The 25116-nt window shown below is 42.3% G+C and overlaps 1 protein-coding gene across 1 annotated transcript in view; it reads left to right on the top strand.

Annotated features, from left to right (window-relative positions):
* Positions 1 to 7928: 7928 nt before the first annotated feature.
* LOC311058675 (kinesin-like protein KIF2A) overlaps positions 7929 to 25116 on the top strand; it is a gene marked incomplete at both ends in the record, with an annotated part of 44498 nt that continues 27310 nt past the window's right edge. The window contains 7 exon segments of the mRNA XM_084076138.1: positions 7929 to 7998; positions 18527 to 18547; positions 19930 to 20191; positions 21675 to 23280; positions 23283 to 23298; positions 23301 to 23454; positions 23526 to 23720. Of these exon segments, the coding sequence (XP_083932264.1) occupies positions 7929 to 7998; positions 18527 to 18547; positions 19930 to 20191; positions 21675 to 23280; positions 23283 to 23298; positions 23301 to 23454; positions 23526 to 23720 (2324 nt within the window).

The following is a 25116-nucleotide window of genomic DNA, read 5'->3' as shown; positions in this document are numbered from 1 at the left end:
CTGTGGTCGTCCTCCTACATTTTGTGTTGAAAGTCCGTTTCCTTTTCATAAGCCTCAGTCTGCCATGTGTGAAATTATAATATTATTGATATCAGACGTAAGATATCAGCTATAAAGTAAATGCAATAACAAAAACATAATGGGTTTCCAAACAATTTACTGTTTGTAGGGGGGTAGTTCTGCCAAGAGCATCTTCTTCCAAGCAGACAGGATTAAATGTTGTAAAACAAACCTTTAAAAAAAATGTTTTCTGAGGAGAATGGGGGATGATGATCCATTCAACTGAACCCTGCACATTGCGTTTTCATTTTTTTTTGATAATAGCCAGGAGGATTCATTCATTACACTTTTCATCCTCATGGTGACATGAAAAACACCAGTGGATCTCAATGCTATGCGGGCCAATAAATAATACCTCTCACCTCTAAAGCCGTATATACTTTGTCGTACACTAAATAGCAAAACATATCTGATCTACAAGCTCACACAACGCATATGGAGTTGTGTGTATAGAGTCTACTAATAAATCCAGTGCTGAGGAAAAGGGCACAGTTCCAGGTTTGTGGAAGTGCCTGCATCTTGGAGAGAACACATAGATAGATCAACTAGAAAAAGTGCTCCTCGGAGCACAGGTCTCCGCCAGGTCAGGTAGGTTAGTGTGGTACAGCAATGTTTGGAATTCCCTAATCAGGATGGAATACGAAAATCCGTCTTGATCACTTGATTATAGAGATAATGTGTACCGATTTACGTGATGTTTGGAGAACATTTGTAGGAGTGATATAAAATAATCTGTTTTGCAAAAATCGGCCTCCTGGTGGCGCTTTTAACAGGCCAACGGTGACGGAGATTAGCTGCTCAAAGACAGACGGACACACACACGGACACGAAGACCGACAGACAGGGTGCAAAACATAGTCTCGGCCGCGCCTTCGGCCTGGCGGAGACGATTATACTCCTTCCTGCTTGGCTGGAGGAAAATACCAAATTCCATCATTATTGACAATGATTTTCTTTTTGAAAGGAAATGCCATTCGGGCCATAGCGTACAGTATGTGCATCCGGAGATAGAGCCCAGACCATAGACCGTAAAAGATAATGGACAAAGTGACACCATTGGTTTCTACAGGTCCCGTTTTGAAGCTCGTTTTATAGCTATTTCAAATCCGCCATCTTTCTATATCCGGGCCGAAATGCTAACGGAAATTAATGCTATTGGCTGCAACTGCAGCGAGAGCGGGCATTCACTCGGTAGAACCAGTAGAAAACCCTATAAACAAACCCTACTTTATTATTAATTGTAAAATTAAAGGGACCAACGCTAATGATGATTTAAAAAAATACTTTAAACTAGCGATTGAAAACAAAGTGTTTATGAAAAGGTTTACTAAGGTAATAAAATCAAGTATAAAGTCCGCCCTAAACCTCCTTCAGTTGTATTGAGATTATAATGAAATGAGGACCTGCTCGTCATTGAAACTGCCATGTTATACACATAAAAGGAGGAATTAGAAAGGCTGGACACGAACTACTGCCAAAAAGAGTATGCCTGGACGTACTATCACAGAGTCCACAGTTCTAAAGGATGTTCTGGTAGGCGGGACAACATGTAGCCCTGTAGGCCTACTTCCTGTACATCCGGTTAGATACTATAGACACTGGCAGTCATTTTATTTCCAAGCTTTATCTCCTCGTGAGATGGAGATAAAACTGGGAACGAGGTTAAAATGGAAGTAGTTTAGATCCTGGAGCTCTCCCAGTGCATAGAGAGCACTACAAAGGGAGTCATGCAAACAACCTTAGGCCAAAAATTCCTCTGAGCTCTTTAACCTATTAAGACCGGGAATTCATCTGTGTCGTTTTAGATTTCTTTGGCTATTCAAAAATAGCAGATATACAAGCTCATAGCGCGGCACCGAGTGCCGCGCTATGAGCTTGTAGATCTGCAATTTTTTTTAATCTTGAAAATTTGTGCAAATCTAAGAATATATATATATTTTAAAGCAAATTTCTTTTACTCAAATCTTTGTTTCTGGGGGGTCCCTGGAACAACATATTTTGAGATGGGGGTCCGCGGCCAAATACATTTTGGGGGTCCTTGACATGAAAAATGTCTAAGAACCACTGATATTATAGCAACATAAGTTTTAAAAATAAAACTGTTTTAGAAGACATTTGTAGAATCCCCCAGAAGCAAAGATTTCAGGGACAAATGTTTGCTTAAAAATTATATATATTCAAAGATTTGCACACATTTTCATTATTTTTCAAAAATAGCAGATCTACAAGCTCATAGCGCGGCACTCTGTGCCGCGCTATGAGCTTTTATATCTGCTATTTTTGAATAGCCAAAGAACTCTAAAATGACACAGATGCGTCACCGGATTGAATGGGTTAATTGTCTTCCATTTCCTACCCAGCTTTGCACCGCCAAGAACAATTTTAAAGACTCACTTAGCCTTATTAAATTTGGCCATCTCCCACTTTAACCCAATTTACAATGGGAATACAAAGAATAAAGAGATTCCATGTGAGATCAAATTATACCATATTTGGTATACCCAAATTATAATCCTATCGTGTATTTAAATTAAGATAAATTTAAAAAATGGAATAATGGATGGAGACAAAAGGATGTATTAATGTTTCTATATTCTGCATTGCTGGAGGACTCTTCAAACAAACTTTCCCTCAGCTGCCTCATGTGCTTTTAGCCAAATAGTCATGGTCTGATACCGTTCAGTTCACACAAGGTTAACTCAACCTTCATATTGTCACTGTCGGTCAGAGACCTTGTATCTCCGTATTTCAACTTTGTATTGCTTTTTTTTGTAAATGAATGCCCTATTTCGTCGTACAACAGTGTCACGCAAAAGTAACGATATACAAGCTTATGAGAGCTTGTATTCATCTTTTTTGTTCTTGTAAAGCTTTTTGATGATGCACTGTTTGCTGATAGAAAAGAAAACATCAGTAAGCACATAAATCTTTTCATTTGTAGGTTATGTTCGTAATTCTACACTTATACTGTGGCACACATTTTTAGAAATTACATTTTATGCATTCATTAGCTGACGGATATCATTTAATTTAAGTTCTATTCCATAAAATGGTGAAAGGGATTCAAAGTGCAACAAGAGTTAAGGATGTGTAGTCTGTGAGTCTGCAAAAAAAGTTATTTTGTCTGATAAGATGACGCAATGCCAGATTTACCCTGTGGCTGTAAATGTACTAGCAGCTACTTTCGGTTTTTCTGTATATATTCTTGAAAGTGAGAGTGAAACCAGTTAGGTGTGTCTGTGGGGTTTCTAAATATTGAGCCAATGAAACTGAAACTGAACAAGAGCTTGTGACTAAATAATAACCACGTTCAGTGGCGTGCACAGACATTTTGAGGGGCAGGTGCTCAAGTAAATTATACTTTTTTTTTGTTTACTCTTTTTTCCCTCTACACCTATACCTCTTTGCCAAAAATAGCTGATCTACAAGCCCACAACGCCAGATCAGCTATTTTTGGCTAAAGTTCTCCTCAGAAAAGGGATGCTAGGTTTTGAGTGGTTATGGTGAAAAGAAAAATCGTATCACATAAATATTTGGCGGACCCCCTGTAGTAACTCTGAGGACCCCCTAGGGGTCCCGGACCCCCCGTTGAAGACCCCTGCTGTAAACTGAAAAAAGTTCCCTTTTTTCCAAAAGGGCACTTCTGGTCAAGAGGGCAAAGGGCAGGTCTAGCACCACCTAGAGTCTATCTGTGCACGTCCCTGACCACGTTGGATCCATTGGAACACATGTTATTTTATTCCATTTCCTGAAAAGTAACAGTTTTGGACATACAAGGTTTCCGCCATACCGAGACGAGACGACATGGGCCGCCTCGTGGCTGCTGTGCTGTGTGGCAAAAAAAGGCAAACAGACTTTGTCAGCCATGGGCCAGTAGGATTTAGTTTTATGGCTAGTTCTTATCTGCCTCCATTCTTTTCTCTCTAGGATTAACCCATTTAGACCGGGAACGCATCTGTGTAATTTTTTAGATTTCTTTGGCTATTAAAAAAATATCTACAAGCTCATAGCGCGGCACTGAGCGCCACGCTATGAGCTTATGGATCTGCTATTTTTGGGAGAAAAACATGAAAATGTGTGCAAATCTTTACAGAATGTCTTCTAAATCCTAACAGTTTTTTTTTTTTAAACTTATATTGTTGTTATATATATGATTCTCAAACTTTTTTCTTGTCAAGGACCCCCAAAATCAATCATGTTTTCTCAAAATATGTTGTTCCAGAGACCCCCCAGAAGCAAAGATTTGAGTTAAAAATGTTGTTTCCAAAAAAAAATATATATATATATATATATATATAAGATTTGCACAAATGTAGCAGATCTACAAGCTCATAACGCGGCACTCGGTGCCGCGTTATGAGCTCGTAGATCTGCTATTTTTGAATAGCCAAAGCATAAAACAATTGTTTATGGCTCAAATCTAAAAATGACACAGATGCGTTCCCGGATTCAATGGGTTAATGCGGAAATTACTTTTACATGCCTCAATAACCGAATACATTAGCAGAAAGACTTAACTTTTTTTTCCTTTCGTTCTTTCTTTCTTTCTTTCTTTCTTTTGTGGATGGGCCAGCAAAGCAAAGAACTAATGATGGGGTGAGCGGCACCACAGTGCAGCTGTAAATATTTGCAGAGAGTGTACCTCTGGAGAGAGGACATTCAAAAGTGCAATCAGTGAGAGATAGTTTAGAGACAACATCTAGAAAACCATTAGGGGGCCTTGCCTGGTGACTCAGACAGTTAGTGCACAGACCATATGCTCCTTAATTGTGAGTACTGGGACCCCGGGTTTGAATCCAACTCCTGTCTTGTCTCACACGGCTCTCCTTTCTCTGCCCTTGGTTTCCTGTCTTGCACTCACTGACTGATCTGAAATAAAGCGGAATAAATACATTCCGCTTTATTTTCCGTATTATTTTACGGAATACAACATTAAATCTTAAGAAAGCAAGTTGAAAGTTAAATATTTCAAAAAGTTAAAATATATATAAATGTATATTATATCTAAGAAAGAAAACCTCCCACTGCTTCTCTCAGGAAGCAGGAAGGGACCACACACTCCAATGATGATGGACAGGACTCACTTAATGCTTCATTTTTATTTTATTTTCTGCACGACGCGTTTCGCCGTGTTGGCTTCGTCAGGTGCTATATAGCACATAGTACCCGATGAAGCCAACACGGCGAAACGCGAAGCCAACACGGGCTGGAGTAATGCAACAATGATTTTATTTTTATAAGATATTTTTGGGGGCTTTTTCTGCCTTTATTGATAGGATAGTGGGCTGACAGGAAATGGGGAGAGAGATGGGGGGGTGACACACAGCAAAGCTCGCCTGGATCCGGAGTCGAACCCGCGACACGCCGTCAAGCTGGATTACCAGCATAATGTGATATGCGCCTAGACCGCTAGGCCAGCGGGCTCCCCAACAATGCTTTTATAACTCTGACTTTGCTCTGAACTCCTGGTCTTAAAAAGAAATTATGGATTTAGGGAATGAGCTAAGAAAGAAAGTTATAGTCGTGAAATTGAAATAATACAACAATTCGCCTTAGAAGATGAAAGTAGTACTTCAGAGCTTACTGGTGCTCAGCGAGCGGGAGTTGGTTACAATTAAAACTAAAACAGCTGCGAGGTAAAAGGCTGGCTGCCTCCACATGTCTGGTCCTGACAGCAAGAAAAATCGGCCCACTCACTACCATCTCTCTCACTCCTCCGTGTCCTTTCTTCCCGGGAAGTGAAGGGGAATGCCTGGACTCTACTGGCTTCGTCAGACTGCCAACCAGGGCACGGGAATACACTTCATTAAACACTCCTATATGGGCAGAGGATGGTGGCTTTACCAGGCAGCAAGCACACATCTGAAGTCTTAGGCTGGATTTTGCACGAAAAAACCCACAATCCATTACAGTCAGTGAATAGGCTTGTCACTCCTGCCCAGGTTCATTTCCTTTTAAGCGTGAGGTCGAGCCAATCAAAGGTAATGAGCCAAAAGAGAAACCTGCTCCTTTCATTGCCACTCCTCCTCAACGCCTCTCTTGTGCACGCCAAGAGATCCACACACCCACCCACCCACACACGCACGCACATGCGCATAAAGTCATTGGACGTTAAGTTGGACTAAGAATGTTCCCGTCAGGTGCCAAGCCTATAGCACCTGCAAGCACAGAGACTAAATGAGACAAAGAAATTAGTTCTGGAGCAAACGGTCAATTTGGCAAATTTGTAATGGTGCAAGAAGACTAGACTAAACGTTTTAACAACAGATGTCTTCATCGGAGTCAACAAAGGAAGGACAAGGCTTGAATGCTTTAAATACTCCTCATACTGTAGATCACCGTCTCTCATTGGTGAGGCATGACCATTATATGCATTCTTATAGTACCGCCAAAGTCATATTAACACATACAGTAGGATCACATAGACAAATAGGGCGGGGCGATGTGACTTCAAATCACCATAACGATGATCAGACTTAATGAACGATTATTTAAAGAGAAATAAATCATGAAAATAGCCGATATACAAGCTCACAATGCATCACATCGCCGGGCTTAAAGTTTTGGTGATATGGGTTTTTCGGTAGTTTTATTTTAAGTTTCAATCTGAAACAGTAGCCTGTATGTTTCTGAACCAATCAGAAGGTCCCATCCCCTTGGGCTATGGGAAGGCATTAGCCCAGAGAAGGCTATGGTCGTAGGCTGCATCTCACCAGCACAAGGGAGAAAGAGAGGGCCAGTGACAGTGTGAAGCATGTGTATGTTACTACGTTGATTATCGAACCAAAACAAATTTCAGATAATATACATTAGTGTACTGTTCAAGTTTAAAATGAGTAATGCACCGTCTGGCCGTCATCTTGAGTTAGATAAAGAACGTAGCAGCCCAACAGTATCTCCCTAATTAAAATCAGGTTCGAGTGGAGGAACGTGAGCTATGGGAATCAAACGAATGAAATGTAGATTCATTCATAAAGGTCTATCTATGTCATCACCCAGTATGTTTTCGTTTACAGGAAGTTATAAACATTTGGTATCTAACGATAGATATGTCCTCATTATGACTGCGGGTATGCTCTAAAGGCAGCCTCTGTCGATAGCTTTAAAGCACAGCTCAAGACCTATTTCTTCACTCTTGCTTTTAGCTGACTCTTTGGTTGATTTTTAAGTCCTCACTGTATTGCCTATTTTAATGTTTTATGCTTTTGCTTTTATTTTATTTTATTTTTTGTTTGCTTTATTGTTAAATTGGTTGTAACTGTAACTGTATTCTTGCTCTGTAAAGCACTTTGCGCTGCATTTCATGTCATGAAAGGTGCTATACAAATAAAGTTATTATTATTATTATTATTAAAAAAAACGGGAGCTCTAGCAGATGCATTTCAATTGGCTTCAATAACAGCCACGAGCCAACAGCCAAACTCCCAGAAGTCCTACAACTCCAACAGGTTGTCTGTGACGTGTGTGGCGAATTTGAAGTTGAACGGTCGAACGGTTCTCGAGATACGTGGATTACATACGTACATACATACATACGTACGTACATACAGAGATTCGGTACATTTATTGTAAGATATATATGATTCTCAATTATTCTAAGGTTAAGTCGGTTAGAGGTTCTAGACGTCAGTTTCAATATATTTTCAGTTAATTTTCCAGCCCGGCCCTAGAGACAAATATAACAAATCTACAAAAGCAATTAATACACATAACAAAGAACAACCACAAGAAAATAATAATAATAACTTGAATTTATATAGCGCCTTTCTGAAACCCAAGACATACAGTGTCTTCATGTAGACCATTAGGTCTAGAATAGACTAAATGGACTTGGCAATGGCCTGCTTGTGACAAGTACACTCATCAAGATGAAAGATGAGTTGGACAAGAAAGAAATGCTGGATATGAAGCGAGCTGGATTCAACAGGAACAAAGAGGGTGGGGGGCAGGGGGGTTGAAGGGGACGGAGGGGGGGGGGGGGGGGCAGGGGGGAGTATGCAGGACAGGGAGTGTATGTTCTAATGGAAGTGCTACTGTGTAATTGCCTCCACAAGTGTGATTCTGGAGTCTAAAGCTGGGAGAGTACACTTCAAAAGAAGTCACATTTATTTTAGGTTTGCCGAAACCAAACAATTTTTTCCGAGGACGAAATTGTTTTAGACTCTGCTTTTAGTGCTGAACGTTATAAACCCGTGCACTGTACTGAATACAGTGTTGGAATTTGATTTCTCATTGCAGAAATAAAACAGCATAAATCACGGGCACCTTGAATTTCTGATCAATCACGCACAATGTTCTCAATGGTGTTTCTTTGGTGATGTTCGGCTTAGAAAGCCTTGGAGGTGCAACGACTGTCCAAATGAACTTAGTTTGTTTGTGTTCACTGCAATAACGGAATCTTGTTCTTAAGACCTCGCGGAATTTCCTTTTAGCAAAAAGTTTGCTGTAGCCTTTAGCCACTTAAACCCTACATACCGTACGTAATTGACCAGAGTCCCCAAGGGCTCTATACTCCCACCCACCCCCCCATTTCCCCTTTACAACAACTCTCTTCACCAAAAAGCTTGTAGATTTGCGGCATTTTCGCACCTAGAACGGGGATTCTAGCATTCAAATACAGTAGGCAGACACTTTTCTGAACACTACTAGGGCCTGTGACGGCATCTCTCCCATACCATCTTTATCACACACTGTATGAACTTGCTTCCACACAATTATGTTTCTGGTTTGGAACAGAATATACTGACTTTAGGGAAGATATACTCAAATGAGAAAAAAAAACAATATTTGATGTTCCTGCCCTTTTCTATTATGATTCTGCATTTAGAATGTTGCCATGGGAGAGAGAAGGGAGCGGTTTAGGCGGAGAGGGTGGAAAATGCTAATTTTATCCTTTTCATTCCATTCCCTGACGATATCTATAAAACTGATTTGCACTCTAAAGACTGGGTATCACTCCTTTTAAAAAATTTATTTCCCATTATTCTAATGGGGACTTGCTCTGGAGGTAATGAGTGTCTGCCAAATGGCCGGAGGGTGCACACAGTGATATGATATCTAGTGTTAATCTAACTCCCTTACGGGTCCATTTTGGCTACATACTGTAAATTAACACTGAGCATTTTACTGTGTGCGGGATAACCCAGTGTGATTGGACACATGCCGTGGGGACAGTAAAAATACCCCCCCACAGACACAGACTGACTCTGAGGAATGAAGATGCCCACATATCAAATGAAGAAGTCTGATTGTGAGACTTTTGATTGATCGCGTATGAATATATAAACCATATAAATGAGCAGCGGTGGAAAAAGTAGTAAAATTGTGTACTTAAGTAAAAGTATCAATACTGCAATGTAGAAATACTCCATTACAAGTAAAAGTCCGGAATTAGACATTTACTTGAGTAACAGTACAAAAGTGTTGGCATCAAAATGTACTTAAAGTACCAAAAGTAAAAGTACTAAAATATTTGAATATAGCAGATCTACAAGCTCACAATGCGTCGCAATGCAACGCGCTGTGAGCTTGTAGATCGGCTATTTTCAAATAGCCCAAAATCGGGCTAAAGTGGTTAATGTAGGTTTTTTATCAGCAAAGAAACCAGTAGCTACAGTTTTCAAATAACTGTAGTGGAGTACAAGTACAATATTTGCCTCTGTGATGTAGTGGGGTAGAAGTAAAAGTACTGAGAATTGGAAATACTCCAATAAAGTAAAAAATACCTCAAAACTGCACTTAAGTATTGAGTACTTAGTTACTTTCCACCACTGTAAACGAGACAAACGCATCACTCTCTAAATGCTTGGATGAGTGGCCTGTGAGTGGGCGTGAGATCAAAAGGGCTCTCTCTCTCTCATTTTCTGATAGATGCAGCTGTTTATCTGAATTTCAACAGAAAAGGACATAATGTACATATAGGGCTTTTCATTATTTTCATTGACCCATAATTCATGTTCCATCTTGTTCCCTGTGGTATTTAAATATAAAACAGCATTAGCTCTAAAAGAGATTGTTTCACATAACCAGCATTCACTGCAGCACTCACAATATCACATTTGATTAAATACACAACTGTACAGATTGGGACAACCTTAATTCAGAAAGCATATTACTACAGTAGGCTGTATATACAGTATGGTAATATAGCCCCCCAAAACAATCAACAGAACCATATATCATACTCAACAAATAAATCATTGAACAAGAATGCCTTTTGCAAGGATTCCTGTAGGAAAGAACCCGCATCTTCCTCTTGTCATCTGGACTCGCAGATATTCTCAATTAGGTAAATTAGCTCAGTCAAGCCTGGCTTTAATGGGGAGACACTAATGACATACCAAGGTTAAAGTGAGGAGTCAAGCATTGATTTGTGCTGTCTGTCATTAACGTCTGGATGGAATGAGAGTGGGAGATGAAGCCCTCCACAGAGAGAATAGAATCCCACACTGCACCACAGCAACAGGAATATCTTATCGGCGGCAAATTGTCGCTCGTTGGGGTGGAAACCTTGTACGTCCAAAACTGTACAGGAAATGGAGGGAAAAGAAGAGAACCTGTGTTCCAATGGCACTAAGTCATAAGCTCCTGTTAATACCTTTCATTTGGTTAAAATATGTATAAACCCCACGGACACTCTTTAACTTAATTTACTTTCAAAACTTTTGCGTTACACCCTGTAGAATGACAAAGTAGAGCATTCATTTACAAAAAACCTAAAAGGTTGAAATATGGAAGATACAAGGTTTCTGCCTGAGAGCAACTAAATCCTCGTTGGGTTCGTGCAAAATTGAATTTGTTATGTAAATTCTAATTACGACCGACTTTGCATGTTCATATTCCACAGAAGATAATAAGATGTAAATGAGAGACAGAAACCTGTTAAAAAATATAATGACTTATTATTAATTAACGTGCGAATATGTACACGATTTCGGGGAGGTTTGAACTCTCCGGAGCCTTGCGTGAGAACAAGCATAACATGAAAACGTGCGTGGAAGGAAGGCGATGGAGAGGAGAGCAGTGGAGACGGAGATAAATGTGTTTTTTCTGAAGCTCACCTTCTGGTAAGAGAAGGGGATTGGCTAGAGGGACACGGTATATAGACTGAGATAAGGACGGCAGTGGATTATTCAGTCAATCAACCTGTAGATGTAGCCTCACTCAACCTGTCTGAGGATGGGACCAGCCTCAACCGCAGACTGCTAGCACACAAGCACCGGAGATAATGCAATTACCAGAAGGTCTTATACTGTAGCTGTGTGGTTTCTTTGTGTGTGAAGTGTGGCGAGAAGGGAAAATAAAGAAGAGGGAAGAAATAAAGAAAAAGAGAAGAGCGAGAGAGAGAGAGAGAGAGAGAGAGAGAGAGAGAGAGAGAGAGAGAGAGAGAGAGAGAAAGACGGAAGTCGACGTGTCACGGCACTGACTGATTACCCCTAAAAGTGTGCTGAGATTGCATCAGAAAAAAAAAACATAGATATTGAATTAAGCCTTGGCTCTTGGCAGCCGCACACAGTGCAAATATGGTCTTCCATCTTGATGGGGCATGCCGGGGGGTGGGGGTGACAAGTTAAGGGAAAAAAGGCAAGACTGTTGGGGTGAAATAAAATTGCACTTAAATTTAAATGTAAATTCTAGGTGAGAGAGAAATGAGTATGATGAAAGGAGCACAACATTCATGCCCCTCCACTTGCAGTGGAAAGTATCCCATGAAATTGCAGTTTGTCAGTCTTCTGCGCAGAGATTCATAGCTCATGACTCGAGTCATGTTTGCTTCATTTGAAGAGTCCTGGTGCCATAAAGTAACCCGAAAGGGAATCTCAAACATATATGATACGCCCACATACAGTATATACAGTATATACATACATACATACACACACACTTACACACATGCACACACACACACACACACACAGTACGTATATCGACCCGAGTGTGTCCAAGTTCACTATAGTCCCCCACTTAGATCTCCCTCGGTATAGGGAGTAGGAAGTGGTGAATGAGTGAGTACAACACGTTGCGTTGTGACCTTGTAGATGTGCTATTTTTGGCAAAGAGATTTGGTGGTAACAAGGAACACAACAGAGTGTGTAAGTGGTTAACAACAACTAAGGTATCAATACATCTATTAGAAACCTCGATAAAACCTTTGAATTCTTTGCACATGCAGGCACTGCAGATATTTAACCACTTTCAACCTGGCATTCATGTTTATGAAATGTCAAAATGTATCAATTTCCTCATTACCTTTTTAGTATAACACCTTAAAATTGCTCAGCTCACAACACACGTTTGAAAATAGGGCTTCAGTGTGTCTGCATGTGTATGCAGTCAATTGGCCAGTTCCTATTTGACCACACATATTTATCATACGAGATGTACAGTAAGTAGAAGAAATGGCGATGAAAGCATGAGATCAGATACAAAAAGCAATCAATCGACTTTTGCAAGATCACCTAATTGACACGGTCCCATGGTATATTCACTCCAGAAATCACTAGCCTGCATTGGCCCGCTCCTGGGAACAGCAGAGCTAATCTTCTCATTGACTCCATCCATCAGACGTGATGAAATGAAGCACTAGCTTGGGTCTGTGTTGTTTTTGTTTTGTTTTCAAAGATCTGCACATTATATAGATTGGTATGATGGTTTCTGTACCGTTTCTAGATTGTTTGCCCCCACAGGCATACATAATTTCCGGACAGTATCTTTCCAATCTCCCCATTTTCCTTTATTTCACTTTGAATAAAGTCAGCGTTGACACCGCACCATCCTTCATTGCATAGCCGATAACACAGTTACAAATGCTATGTCTGCTTACAATGAAGATAAAGGGGATTATGAGATAATATTAAAGGAAAGGTACAAATTTGACCTGTGAAGGTTGAATCCCAATAGGCAGATAATAATATGTATGTTTCAGATACTGTTGTGTGATATATTGGTGTTAAGCAGAAAGGGAATACAAGATTACTTGACATGCTTCAAAGAGAAATCCGCACCATCCCATGAATTCCTGATTGTTGAAGGAGCATCCTTGGCCTAGAGAGCGATCTCCCACAGATCCTGAAAATGTACTTGGTTAGACCATAGACAGACATATAAAGGTAGATGCCTCCTCCGGCTCTGAGGCGGCAGCGTCTGTATCTCGGGCGCGCTTCCGCTTCCACAGAAACTTCCGCGTGCGTCACAGAAGGGGACGTTCGGTAGGCCAATCAGAGACAGGTGGGGGCGGGTCTTTTCGTAAGAGGCAGCCGCGCAGCAACTAGTCAGTTAGACGCGCTGTGATTGGCCAGTAGTCACTTTGAGTGTCAGCTTGCCCTCTATATGGCGGCCACCAGAGCGATACAGGTTGCTCCAATGAACTGCAGAGGCCAATGAGGTATCTAGGTTTCTATATCTATGGGTCAGACGTCCAGAACAGATTCCCGGCCACCTTTTGATGATTGGGCTGATTGACGGCCAATGGGCCAATAAATGCTTGCAAATTCGTTCCCATGCTCTGGGCGAGTGTATGCTCTGGGCGGCCCCATGCTCTGGGCGGGCGTGTAAGCGAGCCGCGGCGCTCCTCGGAGCGGACACTGACGGCTTTTGCTGCCCGGTGCTGGGGAACAGACAAGACAGACAGACAGGACTGCCGCAGTTTGTTTCTAAAGAAACTATTCATTGTAGCCGATAAACACACAGTTGTTCCAGTATTGAATAATATTGCAAATACAGCCTCTTTGTTTTTGCTGTGTTCTCTCCGCCGGGTGTCTGCCTGCCCGGTGAGAACGGCTTGCGGCAAACCCACCAGAACGCAAAAAAAAGACAAAAGCGATAACGTAGCGTAGCATAACTGTGTTCATTTGTCACATACACTGAATGTGAGAGTGAATGTACATTTGCCGACTGTCTCCTTTACTCACCACCCACCAGCCGTGAAGAATGTGTGTGAGTGTGTGTGTGTGTGTGTGTGTGTGTGTGTGTGTGTGTGTGTGTGTGTGTGTGTGTGTGTGTGTGTGTGTGTGTGAGAGAGAAAGGGTTCATGCATTCCATTCCAACCCGTTATCCCGGTCACACACATGACATATGTCATTTGTTCTTGTTACTCGACATTGTGCTCTGTTGACGCAAAGGGTGAAAAATAAACACATATGGACACTCTGAACATTGAAAGAACTCGGCTATATCCCTCATAAATAGTGGATAATGGCTTTTCAGGTTACAGTTCCAAGCACCCTCAGGTATTCAGCACAGGTTATTGTGTGAACTTTCAATGGAAGCTTACTTGTACCATTTCATACCCCTGCATTTGCCGGGGAAGAATTAATGTCAGACTGCAGCTATTTTCAGCATTGAACTTTACATCATCTTTAAAAAAAAAAAAGCAGCAGATGGGCTTGGCAATGGAGGAGATGTGGAGTCCTATTGATCCTCGGGTTTCATTGATTTCCTCTTTTATTTTGTCAGCGGCAAAGCAAAGCAAAGGGATGGGAGGCGCGAGGGCTGTGTGTGCGGAGGTCTCCCTCTGAATGCGAATAGTGGAGCTTTCACTGGGCACCTGGGTGAGGTGCTGCATGAGCAATAACATCTACTAATGCTGCTGCTGCTGCAGATCGTGTCGAGCTCCGGATTCCGCCAAATACAGCTAATCTACAAGCTCACAATGCGCCGTGATGAGGCTTGAAGATTGTCTACGGCAGGGGTCTTCAACGTTTTCAGGCCAAGGACCCCTTAGCTGAGAGAGAGATGAAGCAGGGACCCCCCCACTACATGTTGTATAAAATTGTGTTGCATATCAAACATTTGTATAGCTTCATAGACGTGTATGTGTATTTTCAGACAGTTAAAGGTAGGGTAAGTGATATTTTTTGGTTAAAACAAAAAGTATTTTGTTAAAAGATTAAAGCACTATATTCTGATAGTAATCATTGCTATAGAGTGTTTGTTCAGTAACAGGAGTATCCCTGTCTCTCCAGTTCTTTAATAAACAGAAAATACATTTTCCGGTAGGTGTCAAAATCTCAACCAATCAGGAGAAAGTACCCATTTTTAAGCTTAATTTTTATAGAGTTCCAGTTCCAATTTTGCCTGCTCATTTCTTAGTGTCATCACTTCCAATTTCACTTGTTTAATCTAACCTGATTGAGTTCTCTATCCTGATTGGATAAAATTTAAAATTAAACTGAAACTGAAACGAAAATGTATTTTCTGTTTTTAAAGAGCTGGAGAGACAAGGAGACTCCTTTTACCGAACAAACACTCTATAGCAATGAGTACTATCAGAATATAGAGCTATTTAACACTTATTTTAACCAAAGAAAATCACTTACCCTACCTTTAACCACTTAAACCAAGCAATACTCAGAAAACTTGTACTTGGTCTGCTCTTTTTTCCCCCTACCCCAAACATCTTTGCTAACGTTCCACTTAGAATAAAGTGATTTATGTGAAAAAAAAAAAAAAAAGTTCCTATCACACAAAGGTTTGGCGGCCCCCCCTGCAGTAACTCTGAGGACCCCCTAGGGGTCCCGGACCCCCTGTTGAAGACCCCTGGTCTACGGTATTCTTGGTACGGGACACCATTGTACGACTAAGTATAAAGCAGGCTTTATACTGTCTGCTAGGGGGACTTCAGTTGCAGATGTGCCATGACACATTACAGGAGGTAAATTGGCAACACTTAATGAGGCTCTGGAATTATTGAATTCCTGTCAGCTTGACGCGAGCCACCCTGAGACACGCTGGCTCTGTCTAAAAGCTTATTTTAAAAGCTTCCTGAATTCCCATATTTATGTATGTAATGTCAACAACTAACACGAAGCTCCCAAGACAAAACAATCAACTGCCCGGGTATCTGCGATTCAATGGTACTGTACACAACACGTTTTCGTGATTAGACGAAGATTAAAGCATTTGTTTGTTTTTCAAAACGAGCTGACCAAGTTTATTACGACCTTAGGAAGAGAAATAACACCTTTTATTTTTTTTATTTTTTTTTACAACTTGACAGAATTTCTGGTTTTCATTCTAAAACGTTTATCGCAAGTCACGATACATAAGTAAGAATAAAAGATGGTTATACCAAACGATTATTATTATACCAAAAGAAACAAAATGATTATACTGTACCAAACGTAACACATTTTAAACTAGGGGAATCATTTTGGAGGTGCACAGCACTCGTGGATTCCACCATGGGTTATATCCGCTCTAGACCAGATCAGAAAACCGAAAAAGGAGTTGATCCCAGGCTAGTCAAAATATAGCTTGTAAAGCAGGACAGAGGAGCAAGGTTCAGTTTCCATGACACAGGAGGTTGTGACAGTTTGAGTTATTTCTCACTGAGGTTAGTGTAATGGCCAGAGTAAGGTTGCTGAGGAAACAGTCCAGGCGTGAGGTTCATTTCTTCTTTTAACTGGGACCTTGAGTTCGAACGGGCTTACATTGTGTTCTCCTGCTGTCAGGCTGTCCACTTCAAGTGCAAACTCTCTCTAAGCCAGTGGTTCTCAAAGTGGGGTCCTTGAGGTGGTTCCAGGGGGTCCCCAGCAAATATACATTACTAGAGGTTCAGCGGCCCTCACACCTACGTTGCACTGCCGATACGACCAAAAAAATATGTCTGAGTCATAGTGTGGGGGCTTTGTCAGAGTTACCGTCGTACCTGTCCTTGCCCCTTGTATGCCCATATGTAGACCAACCGACTTCAAACTCGGCACGTGCATCGGTGAGGACTCGAGGGAAAGCGGTTCCCGGCACCGAGTCGTTCGGTTAGGCAGTTGTCCAGAACCGCCGGCATATACTGATGACATCAGGTATCTCCATACAGTATGGGCATAAAAGGGACACAGCGATTCCAGACTAGTAACTACGCAGTAGTATTAGTCTGGCCATGCCAGGCTAACATATTCCCAATCTGGGAACCCATCGCCAAATGAAAAGGAAAAACAGCGCCCTCTGCTGTTTTTTACCTCTGCTGTTTTTTATCTCACTTGGCTCTGGGAGGAAGTCGACGTAGCACACGTACGCAAGGAAACCGGGGTTTTGGTCTGCCTTCAGCCTTTCACTTCCGGTGGTGCGACTATGTTTTCATTCCCACTAACAATATTTCTACATGGAACACTAACACCACTTCTCCTAGAGAACATGGATCGTTTTGGCTATAAGCCCACTTGTTTCTATGATGAAAGAGCAAGTTAAAATGTGAATATCTTTCCGTGGTTTTGTCTGCTCCGAGGACGCTATTGTTAAATGAGTTTCGGTTTGTTTCTAGTGGGGAAGGATCGGTACACACGTAAATCCCGCCCACTACATTTGATTGGGTAAAGCGCGACCTGCTTCCTGATCTGAAGGCACGCCCTCTTGTAGGCCAGTGCGTACGCGATATGACGAACCCCCCCGACAGATTCAAGCGGAGAGTAGAATCTGTTCTTGAGAGATTAACATATTCCTAACTTGCATTGTTCCAGACTTTCATCGTTCGAGCTGGCTGCTGCCCGTCTATTTTAAATCTCACATGGTTTTCCGGTGAGTGTAATAAACACTACTCATCCCCGGTCAATAGAAAGTCATGATGTTGGATAACGTCCAGTCTATCACACTATCACAGTACATCAATGGTGCAGCCCCTAACCCATAATCCCCACCCTCTTGTTGAGAGATTACAGTGATTCTGTAGAAGGTTATTGCAACAATCTTCAGGAGTTGGACGAGAGCACGAAGGAACACACAACGTAAAACATAGACAGGCTCTAATAATGGCGTGGCATCCCTGTAGATTTCTGACATCATGGTGATGACGCCATATAGAGAGAATGTTATGGCCAGTGGTGGAAAAAGTACTCAAAATGTTTCACTTAAGCAAAAGGGGTCATACTGCAGTGTAGAAATACTCTGTTCCAAGTAAAAGTCCGGTATTCAAAATGTACTTGAGTAAAAGTACAGAAGTATTGGCATCAAATTATACCTAAAGTACCAAAAGTAAAAGTACATTGTGTGCAGAATGTCCCATTTCCCAAGTTCAACATGTATCAAATCTTTTGAAAATAGCAGATCTACAAGCTCACAATGCGTCGCATCGCGACGCATTGTGAGCTTGTAGATCGGCTATTTTCAAATGGACGAAATGTATATAGGGCTGAAGTGGATAATGTATGTTTTGTAATAATACTCTAAATCTGCAAAGTAACTAGTAACTACAGCTGTCAAATAATTGTAGTGGAGTAAAAATATTTGCCTCTGATATTTAAAAAGTAAAAGTATTGAAAATGGGAAATACTCCAGTAAAGTAAACAATCCTCGAAGGTTTACTTAAGTACAGTACTTGATTAAATGTACTAAGTTACTTTACACCACTGTGTATGCCCCCCCCCCCCCCCCCCCCCCCCACACACACACACACACACACACACACACACACACATCCATTGAACTCAAAGGGCCTCTCAAGCCTCTCAAAGCTCCTGTCAATGTGGCTCTCAAGATGGTACCCCCCTCTTCCATGGTGAGCGCCATCTTGAGAGGACCGTCGCTATTACTTTCAATGATTCGATGTCACGTTCACTTTCTCTGACGTCAATGTGCCTGTGTGCCTGCGTGCCTGCTAATGGTCTTTCTTTTGTCGATGGAAAAATAATGTGTTTATCCTATTGGGTAAAATTATGTCAAAGTAACGGAAATGTTAGCATTGTATGTTGTACCTATATTCTCAAGATAACACAATGTTCAGCCCGTATCCTAGCAACATTTACATAGGTGCTACATTCAGTTGAGAGTGATGACAAATCTGCTCTACAGGGTTCCACAAAATGGACCCTGAGAGTAGTAGTATACAAATGTACATCTGTACGCTATCAGTGTTAAATTAACACTCAGGATTGTACTGCCTTCTGACCCCTACTAATGGTTCTGTCCAAGAAAAAAGCCCAATTAATTCATGATTTTTTTTTTCATTTACTGGCCTTATATTTGCTCCAAAGGATAAACAATTTCGACAACATTTGAGCAGATAGCAATTCTATGAAAAGGCCAGAGGGGGCTCAATCAGCGAGAGAGAGAGAGAGAGTGGGAGTAGGAGATACAGTACATGTGTGCGTGTGCATGTGCGTGTGCGTGTGCGTGTGCGTGTGTGTGCGTGTGCGTGTGCGTGTGTGTGTGTGTGTACATACATACATACAGTACATGAAAGGATGAAAGGAGGTTGCTAGAACAGCAGCGAGAACAACCTACACCCACTGCTTTGGAAACCATCATGTCAACGCACCCCAATATGAAGGACTGCCCTAAAGACTTTGCAATGCAGTTTTGTTTTACTGCGTTTTCCACCCAGTTTTAACAATGAAAGTGAGGAGATTGTCCTCCTCCTCCTGACCACGATCGCCATTCACTATCACGTTCCTCCCCGGTATCAGTCTGGACTTCGGCCCATAGGGAGCGAGTATGAGAAATCTGAAAATGATCGGGCCAATCGGTGACTGCGTTTCAACTGCTGTCCGTACAACAGTGAAAAGCATCAATATCATTTTCTGATTTCTCATACTGGCTCCCTATGGGCCGAAGTCCAGACTGATACCGGGGAGGAACGTGGTGTTCCACAGTCTGTAAGGGACACAACGTCCACCGACCACAAGGGAGTAGAGGGTCTGCCGAATTGTTAAGCAACATAAGATTACGAGGGCGATAGGATGCCCTCTGGTGCAACCTAATGAGGCTGTGTTTGTTTACTTTGACGCCTACGTTGCTTTCAGGGGAATATGCCAGCGTTTGCCCGACATGAATGCCAGTGTTTTGATAAAGGTCAGTGAGAGTGAGACAAGCTTGTTGAAGTTTGCCCACTTTAATTAGCACTGGCTTTGTGCTCTCAAACTCTCACACCATGGCATACAGCCATGTCCAGATACAGGAAGAACAAAGATGGTGCAGACAGAGTACGGGCACAAATGACAAAGGAGCTGGGCATTGCTACACAGCAAAATCATCAGTGTGAACTCAACTCTGAGAGTGCAGGCTACAAATGGAAGTCACTGTATGTAATATGTTATGGGAATAGCTCTTCCCAGGATCTGCGAATCCCGTGGAAGGCGTTGCAGTTGGCCAAGCGCACCACAGGGAGCTCCCTGCCGTCCCTGCAGGATGCAAACGCCAGCAGGTGCTTGAGTAGGGCAAAAATGATCATGAAGGATGCACACCACCCCGGTAATGGGCTGTTTCTGACTAAGGCTCGTAAAGAGTTTATAACTCTCTCTCTCCCCCCCGCCCCCCCTCTCCCTCTCTCTCTCTCAATCTGTACAAATTGCTAGATTCATTACATTACAGTCATTTAGCATTTTATTCAAAGCGACTTACAATAAGTGCATTCAACATACTATAGGTAGGGAACGAAACTACTAATCACCAGAAGTATTAAGTGCATTCTCTTCTAAAACAAGCAACTAAGAGTATTCCTAGCGCTAAAGTAAAAGTACAATATATCAGCAACATACTTTCATAAACAGATGAGACAAAATAGGAAAATCAAATGAGCAAGAGCTAAAACAAATAAGTGTATCGAATAAACAAGATCCAATAAAACAAGAGTTCGTACAACTAGTTAACAACAAGTAGGCAAGGCGAAAATGAAGGATAGTGTTTGTTTGTGTTTGTTGTGCTATATTACTTGCATAAATGTACATGGCTAATACGTGTAATATATTTGGCTGCCATAATTATTTGTAATTGTAAGTATTTATTTTCTTTATTGTTTCCGCCAGGCTGAAGGCATGGCCGAGATTATGTTTTGCACCCCGTCCGTGAGTGTGTGTGTGTGTGTGTGTGTGTGTGTGTGTGTGTGTGTGTGTGTGTGTGTGTGTGTGTGTGTGTGTGTGTGTGTGCGTGCGCACACATCTTCATCGTACGAGTCCAGAGATACAGTAATGTGTACCGATGTGTGTGAGTTTTGGACATAATAGTTTGTAAGTAGTAGTAGTAGCAAAAGTAGCAAAGTTTTGACGAAAATGCTAAATGGCGGGTGATCTAGTCTGGCACTAATGTAGGAGGTTGTGTCATAATCCAAGGAATCCAGGGGAAAATTGTTCAACAATGAATAAAATTCACCAAAAAAAGTGACACCAAATCCAGATTTGCGAGATTAGCTGCATGCGGACACATGGGCGAAAACATTATCTCCTCCCCTTGCCTTCGACTTTGCAGAGATAAAAATACGGGGTCTAACAACAGCGTGGCTCCCTCAGACTTCATTTGGCCAGTCTATGACATGAGTTATCTATGACGTATGACTCCAAATTTGGGAAAAGTATACAGTCCGATCTGATCCACATGTAGAAAAATTATGTCCAGGTATTTCCTTGGCCTGCTGGCCTACAGGCAGACACTTCTAGCCTGCTCACCTCTCCTACAGAGCCATACTATAAAAACTATTCTGTTTGATCTCTGCTACAATAGCAACCATGACGTTGTCAAAACACCGTCCAATCGGGTGTGACGAAGCAACTCCGGAGGGTCTGGGAATACAAATAAACGAGCAAAGCACTGGAGAGCTTAGTTTATAGTTATATGGATAGGTATATGGATAGGTATATGGATAGTTATATGCATATCAAAAGAGTTCAATCTCACTAATTAATCTGATGTAGGATGGCATGTGGTTTTGGAAAGATTGATGTTGGTACTCATGTGGAAATAAACCGCGGCGATGAGCAAAACTGGCGAATCCACCGGGCATTGGTGACCTCGCTGAACGAGGACAGGAAGACTGTCACCGTGGAATGGATTGAGAACGGGGAGCCAAAAGCTAAAGAGGTCGACTTGGGATTTATATTTGCTCTAAACCCAGATGTTGCCCCAGATGAGGACATTGTCCCCAGCCCCCCCGGGACCCCCCCACCGCGTCCCACTGCTGCTTCTGTTAAAATCAATAGAATTGCAAAGAACCATCGTACAATTGCCCCGTCTAAGAGTGACGCTGCTCCATCCAGACATAACAGAGCCGTACAGAGCGCCAGGTCTCCCTCAGAGCCAGAGACATCCCCCCCTCCCCCTGCCCAACAATACCGGCAGAACAGGAGGAGGACATCAAGTGGGGAGGAGGAGACTGCCCAACAATACCTGCAGAACAGGAGGAGGACATCAAATGGAGAGGGGGAGACCCGAGAAAAACGTCAACAGCAGCAGATCAAGTACATGATCAGGGATTTTCGAACCAGTCTAGACTGCGCACCTCTGACCACCACAGATCTGATTAAAAAACACAGAATATGCGTTTGTGTGAGGAAGCGTCCGCTGAACAAGAAGGAACGGGCCATGAAGGAGTTGGACGTGATCACCATACCCAGCAAAGACGTGGTGATGGTCCACAAACCCAAACAGAAGGTGGACCTGACCAGCTACCTGAAGAACCAGACCTTCCGCTTCGACTACACCTTTGACGACTCCACGACCAACGAGATGGTGTACAGGTTCACAGCTAGGCCTCTGGTGGAGACCATCTTCGAGAGGGGCATGGCTACCTGCTTTGCCTATGGACAGACGGGAAGTGGAAAAACACATACTATGTGTGGAGAAATCTCTGGCGGAAGCCAGGATTGTTCCAAAGGAATCTACGCATTGACTGCTTGGGATGTATTTCTCATGTTGAAGAAACCCATCTATAGCAAGTTAGAACTACAAGTGTCCGCAACCTTCTTTGAAATATACAACGGGATGGTGTTTGACCTTCTGAATGGTAAAACTGAGCTGAGGGTGTCAGATAATGGTAAACAGGTTCGTGTGCTAGGACTACAGGAGACAGAAGTCGAATGTTCGGAGGATGTTCTCAAACTCATAGAGGTGGGTAGCAGCTGGAGAACACAGGGTCAGACGTCGGCAAACGCGCGCTCTTCAAGGAGCCACGCCGTCTTCCAGATCATTCTGAGGAGGAAGGGGAAGATGCACGGGAAGTTCTCGCTCATCGACCTGGCTGGGAATGAGAGAGCAGCTGATGCGTACAGCACTGACCAACACATTCGTCGGGAAAGAGCTGAGATAAACAAGAGTCTGCTGGCGCTAAAGAAGTGCATCAGGGCTCTGCGACGCAATGACCCTTACACTCCCTTCAGGGACAGCAAGCTCACTCAGGTCCTCAAAGACTCCTTAATTGGGGAGGACTCCCGTACATGCATGATTTCAACCATATCTCCTGGTATGTCATCATGTGAAAATACCCGCAATACGCTACACTACGCTAACAGGGTGAAGGAGCTGGCCGTCTTGACCCCAACCAGTAATGGAAGGAGGTCAGCCCAACCACCACGCGGAAGGAAGAAAGGGAAGAGCGGGAAGTACGCGCACATCGAACTGGCTGGAAACAAGACAGGATATGCCGACCACCATACCCATCTGGAGAGAGTTGAGATTGAACAAGAGTCTGATGAAGAAGTAAGTGCACATAGGCTCTGGGACGCAACAATGCTCACATGATGTCATGTGAAAAACTGCTCTGTGAGCAGAATGAGGAAGAATCTTTCCTCAGCGGTTCAGATTCTAGAAGACCGCCACAGCCTGGACCAGCGCCTTGCAGTGCCTGCCCAAAAGCTTTGCGTAGCTAAAACAGGTCTGAAGCAACAACTGGAGAAGACGATGTGGAAGTCTAACCGTGTGACGCGACTACAGCAGCAGGAGCTGAGAGAAGAGAGAACAGGAGGGTAACTACCACCATTCCTAACTATTCCTAACGCCTTTCGCCAAAGCGATTTACAACGTGCATTACATTCACCCATTCACACACACATTCACACACTGACAGCGGAGCAAACCATGCAAGGCACCAACCCGCCTTGGGAGCAAGTGTCTTGCTCAAGGACGCTTCGACAGTAACACTGGGGAGCCGGTATCGAACCGGGAACCCTTTCCCATTTCCCAAGCTACCTCCTGAGCCACTGCCGCCCGGGCACTATGAGATTGATCAGGGATTTCTGAGCCGGTCATCAGGGATTTCTGAGCCGGTCTAGACTACAGACCTCTCTGACCACAGCAAACCTCATTTAACATGACAGGGGAGTAATAATGGTGTTGGCTCCCATGTGAATCTTGGAGTTCCATGTGTGTGTTCAAAATGGTTGTGTCACTCGCTCATACAAGTACAATCAAGCACAATGTTGGTGTGGCATGTTCCGCAACAATATGCTAACAACAATACAATACACTGTAATAATGTTAATGACAATACTGGATGTAATAATAATACAAAAAATAAAAGAGAAGAAAATATTACAAAAATAACCACTTCAGTAGATTAAAAATACATACATAAATAAATAGTTGCAATAGTACAGGTAAACAACACTTAAGAAGATTAAATACATCAATGAATAAACAAGTTTAGCGCAATGGGGGACATGTGCAGAATAAGGGGAGGGGGGCTTAGTATCTGGATTCATAGAATGTGCAGTAAGGTATTCACATAGGCTATACATTAATCCACTCACATTATGTGAGTAAAAACTGCTTATTTACATACTGAGCAGTTTTGTTTTTATTTTTTATTTTTTTCATTTACATTTTTTTTGGACATAGGCTATCTATGACTTCATGTTAGGGCAACGTTTCAGCCACATCCGACCACTATTGCCTTACATTATGCCAAAAACGGATCATTTTGCAGCCGGTTAGATGACATCAATATTTGGTTAATTAACAGTTTTATTTTACTTAGTTATTTTTTTATTAACGGTGTAACCAGGAGGGTCTCTTTCACATAGGACACACGTAAGAGCGACAGTTGCCATTGATGTCAATGGAGAGAGTAGTTTGCTAATTTAGCTCTTTTAGGCGGTGAGCGCAAATCTGCACTTTTATTTTTTCTATTGGGGTCACCAGGTTTGTAACAACAAATAAGCACTGCTGCTTATACTGTATACACATCTAATATCTACCAGATTACCAGGCAGCACAAGCACATTTAGCATGCTGCTCATGCTGCTGTTTTTGGGCACCATGTCACAAAGTTTACACGCAACATTGCCGTCGTCCTTTGTGAAATGGTCCCAACCCGAGATACACTTTGTGATTTTCATTTTCGTTTTCATTGGCTCTCACTCT

This window comes from Gymnoscopelus microlampas (genome assembly GCF_963454915.1).
Source record: "Gymnoscopelus microlampas genome assembly, chromosome: 13".
Classification (NCBI taxonomy): domain Eukaryota; kingdom Metazoa; phylum Chordata; class Actinopteri; order Myctophiformes; family Myctophidae; genus Gymnoscopelus; species Gymnoscopelus microlampas.
This window is presented reverse-complemented; position numbering and strand designations above follow the sequence as displayed.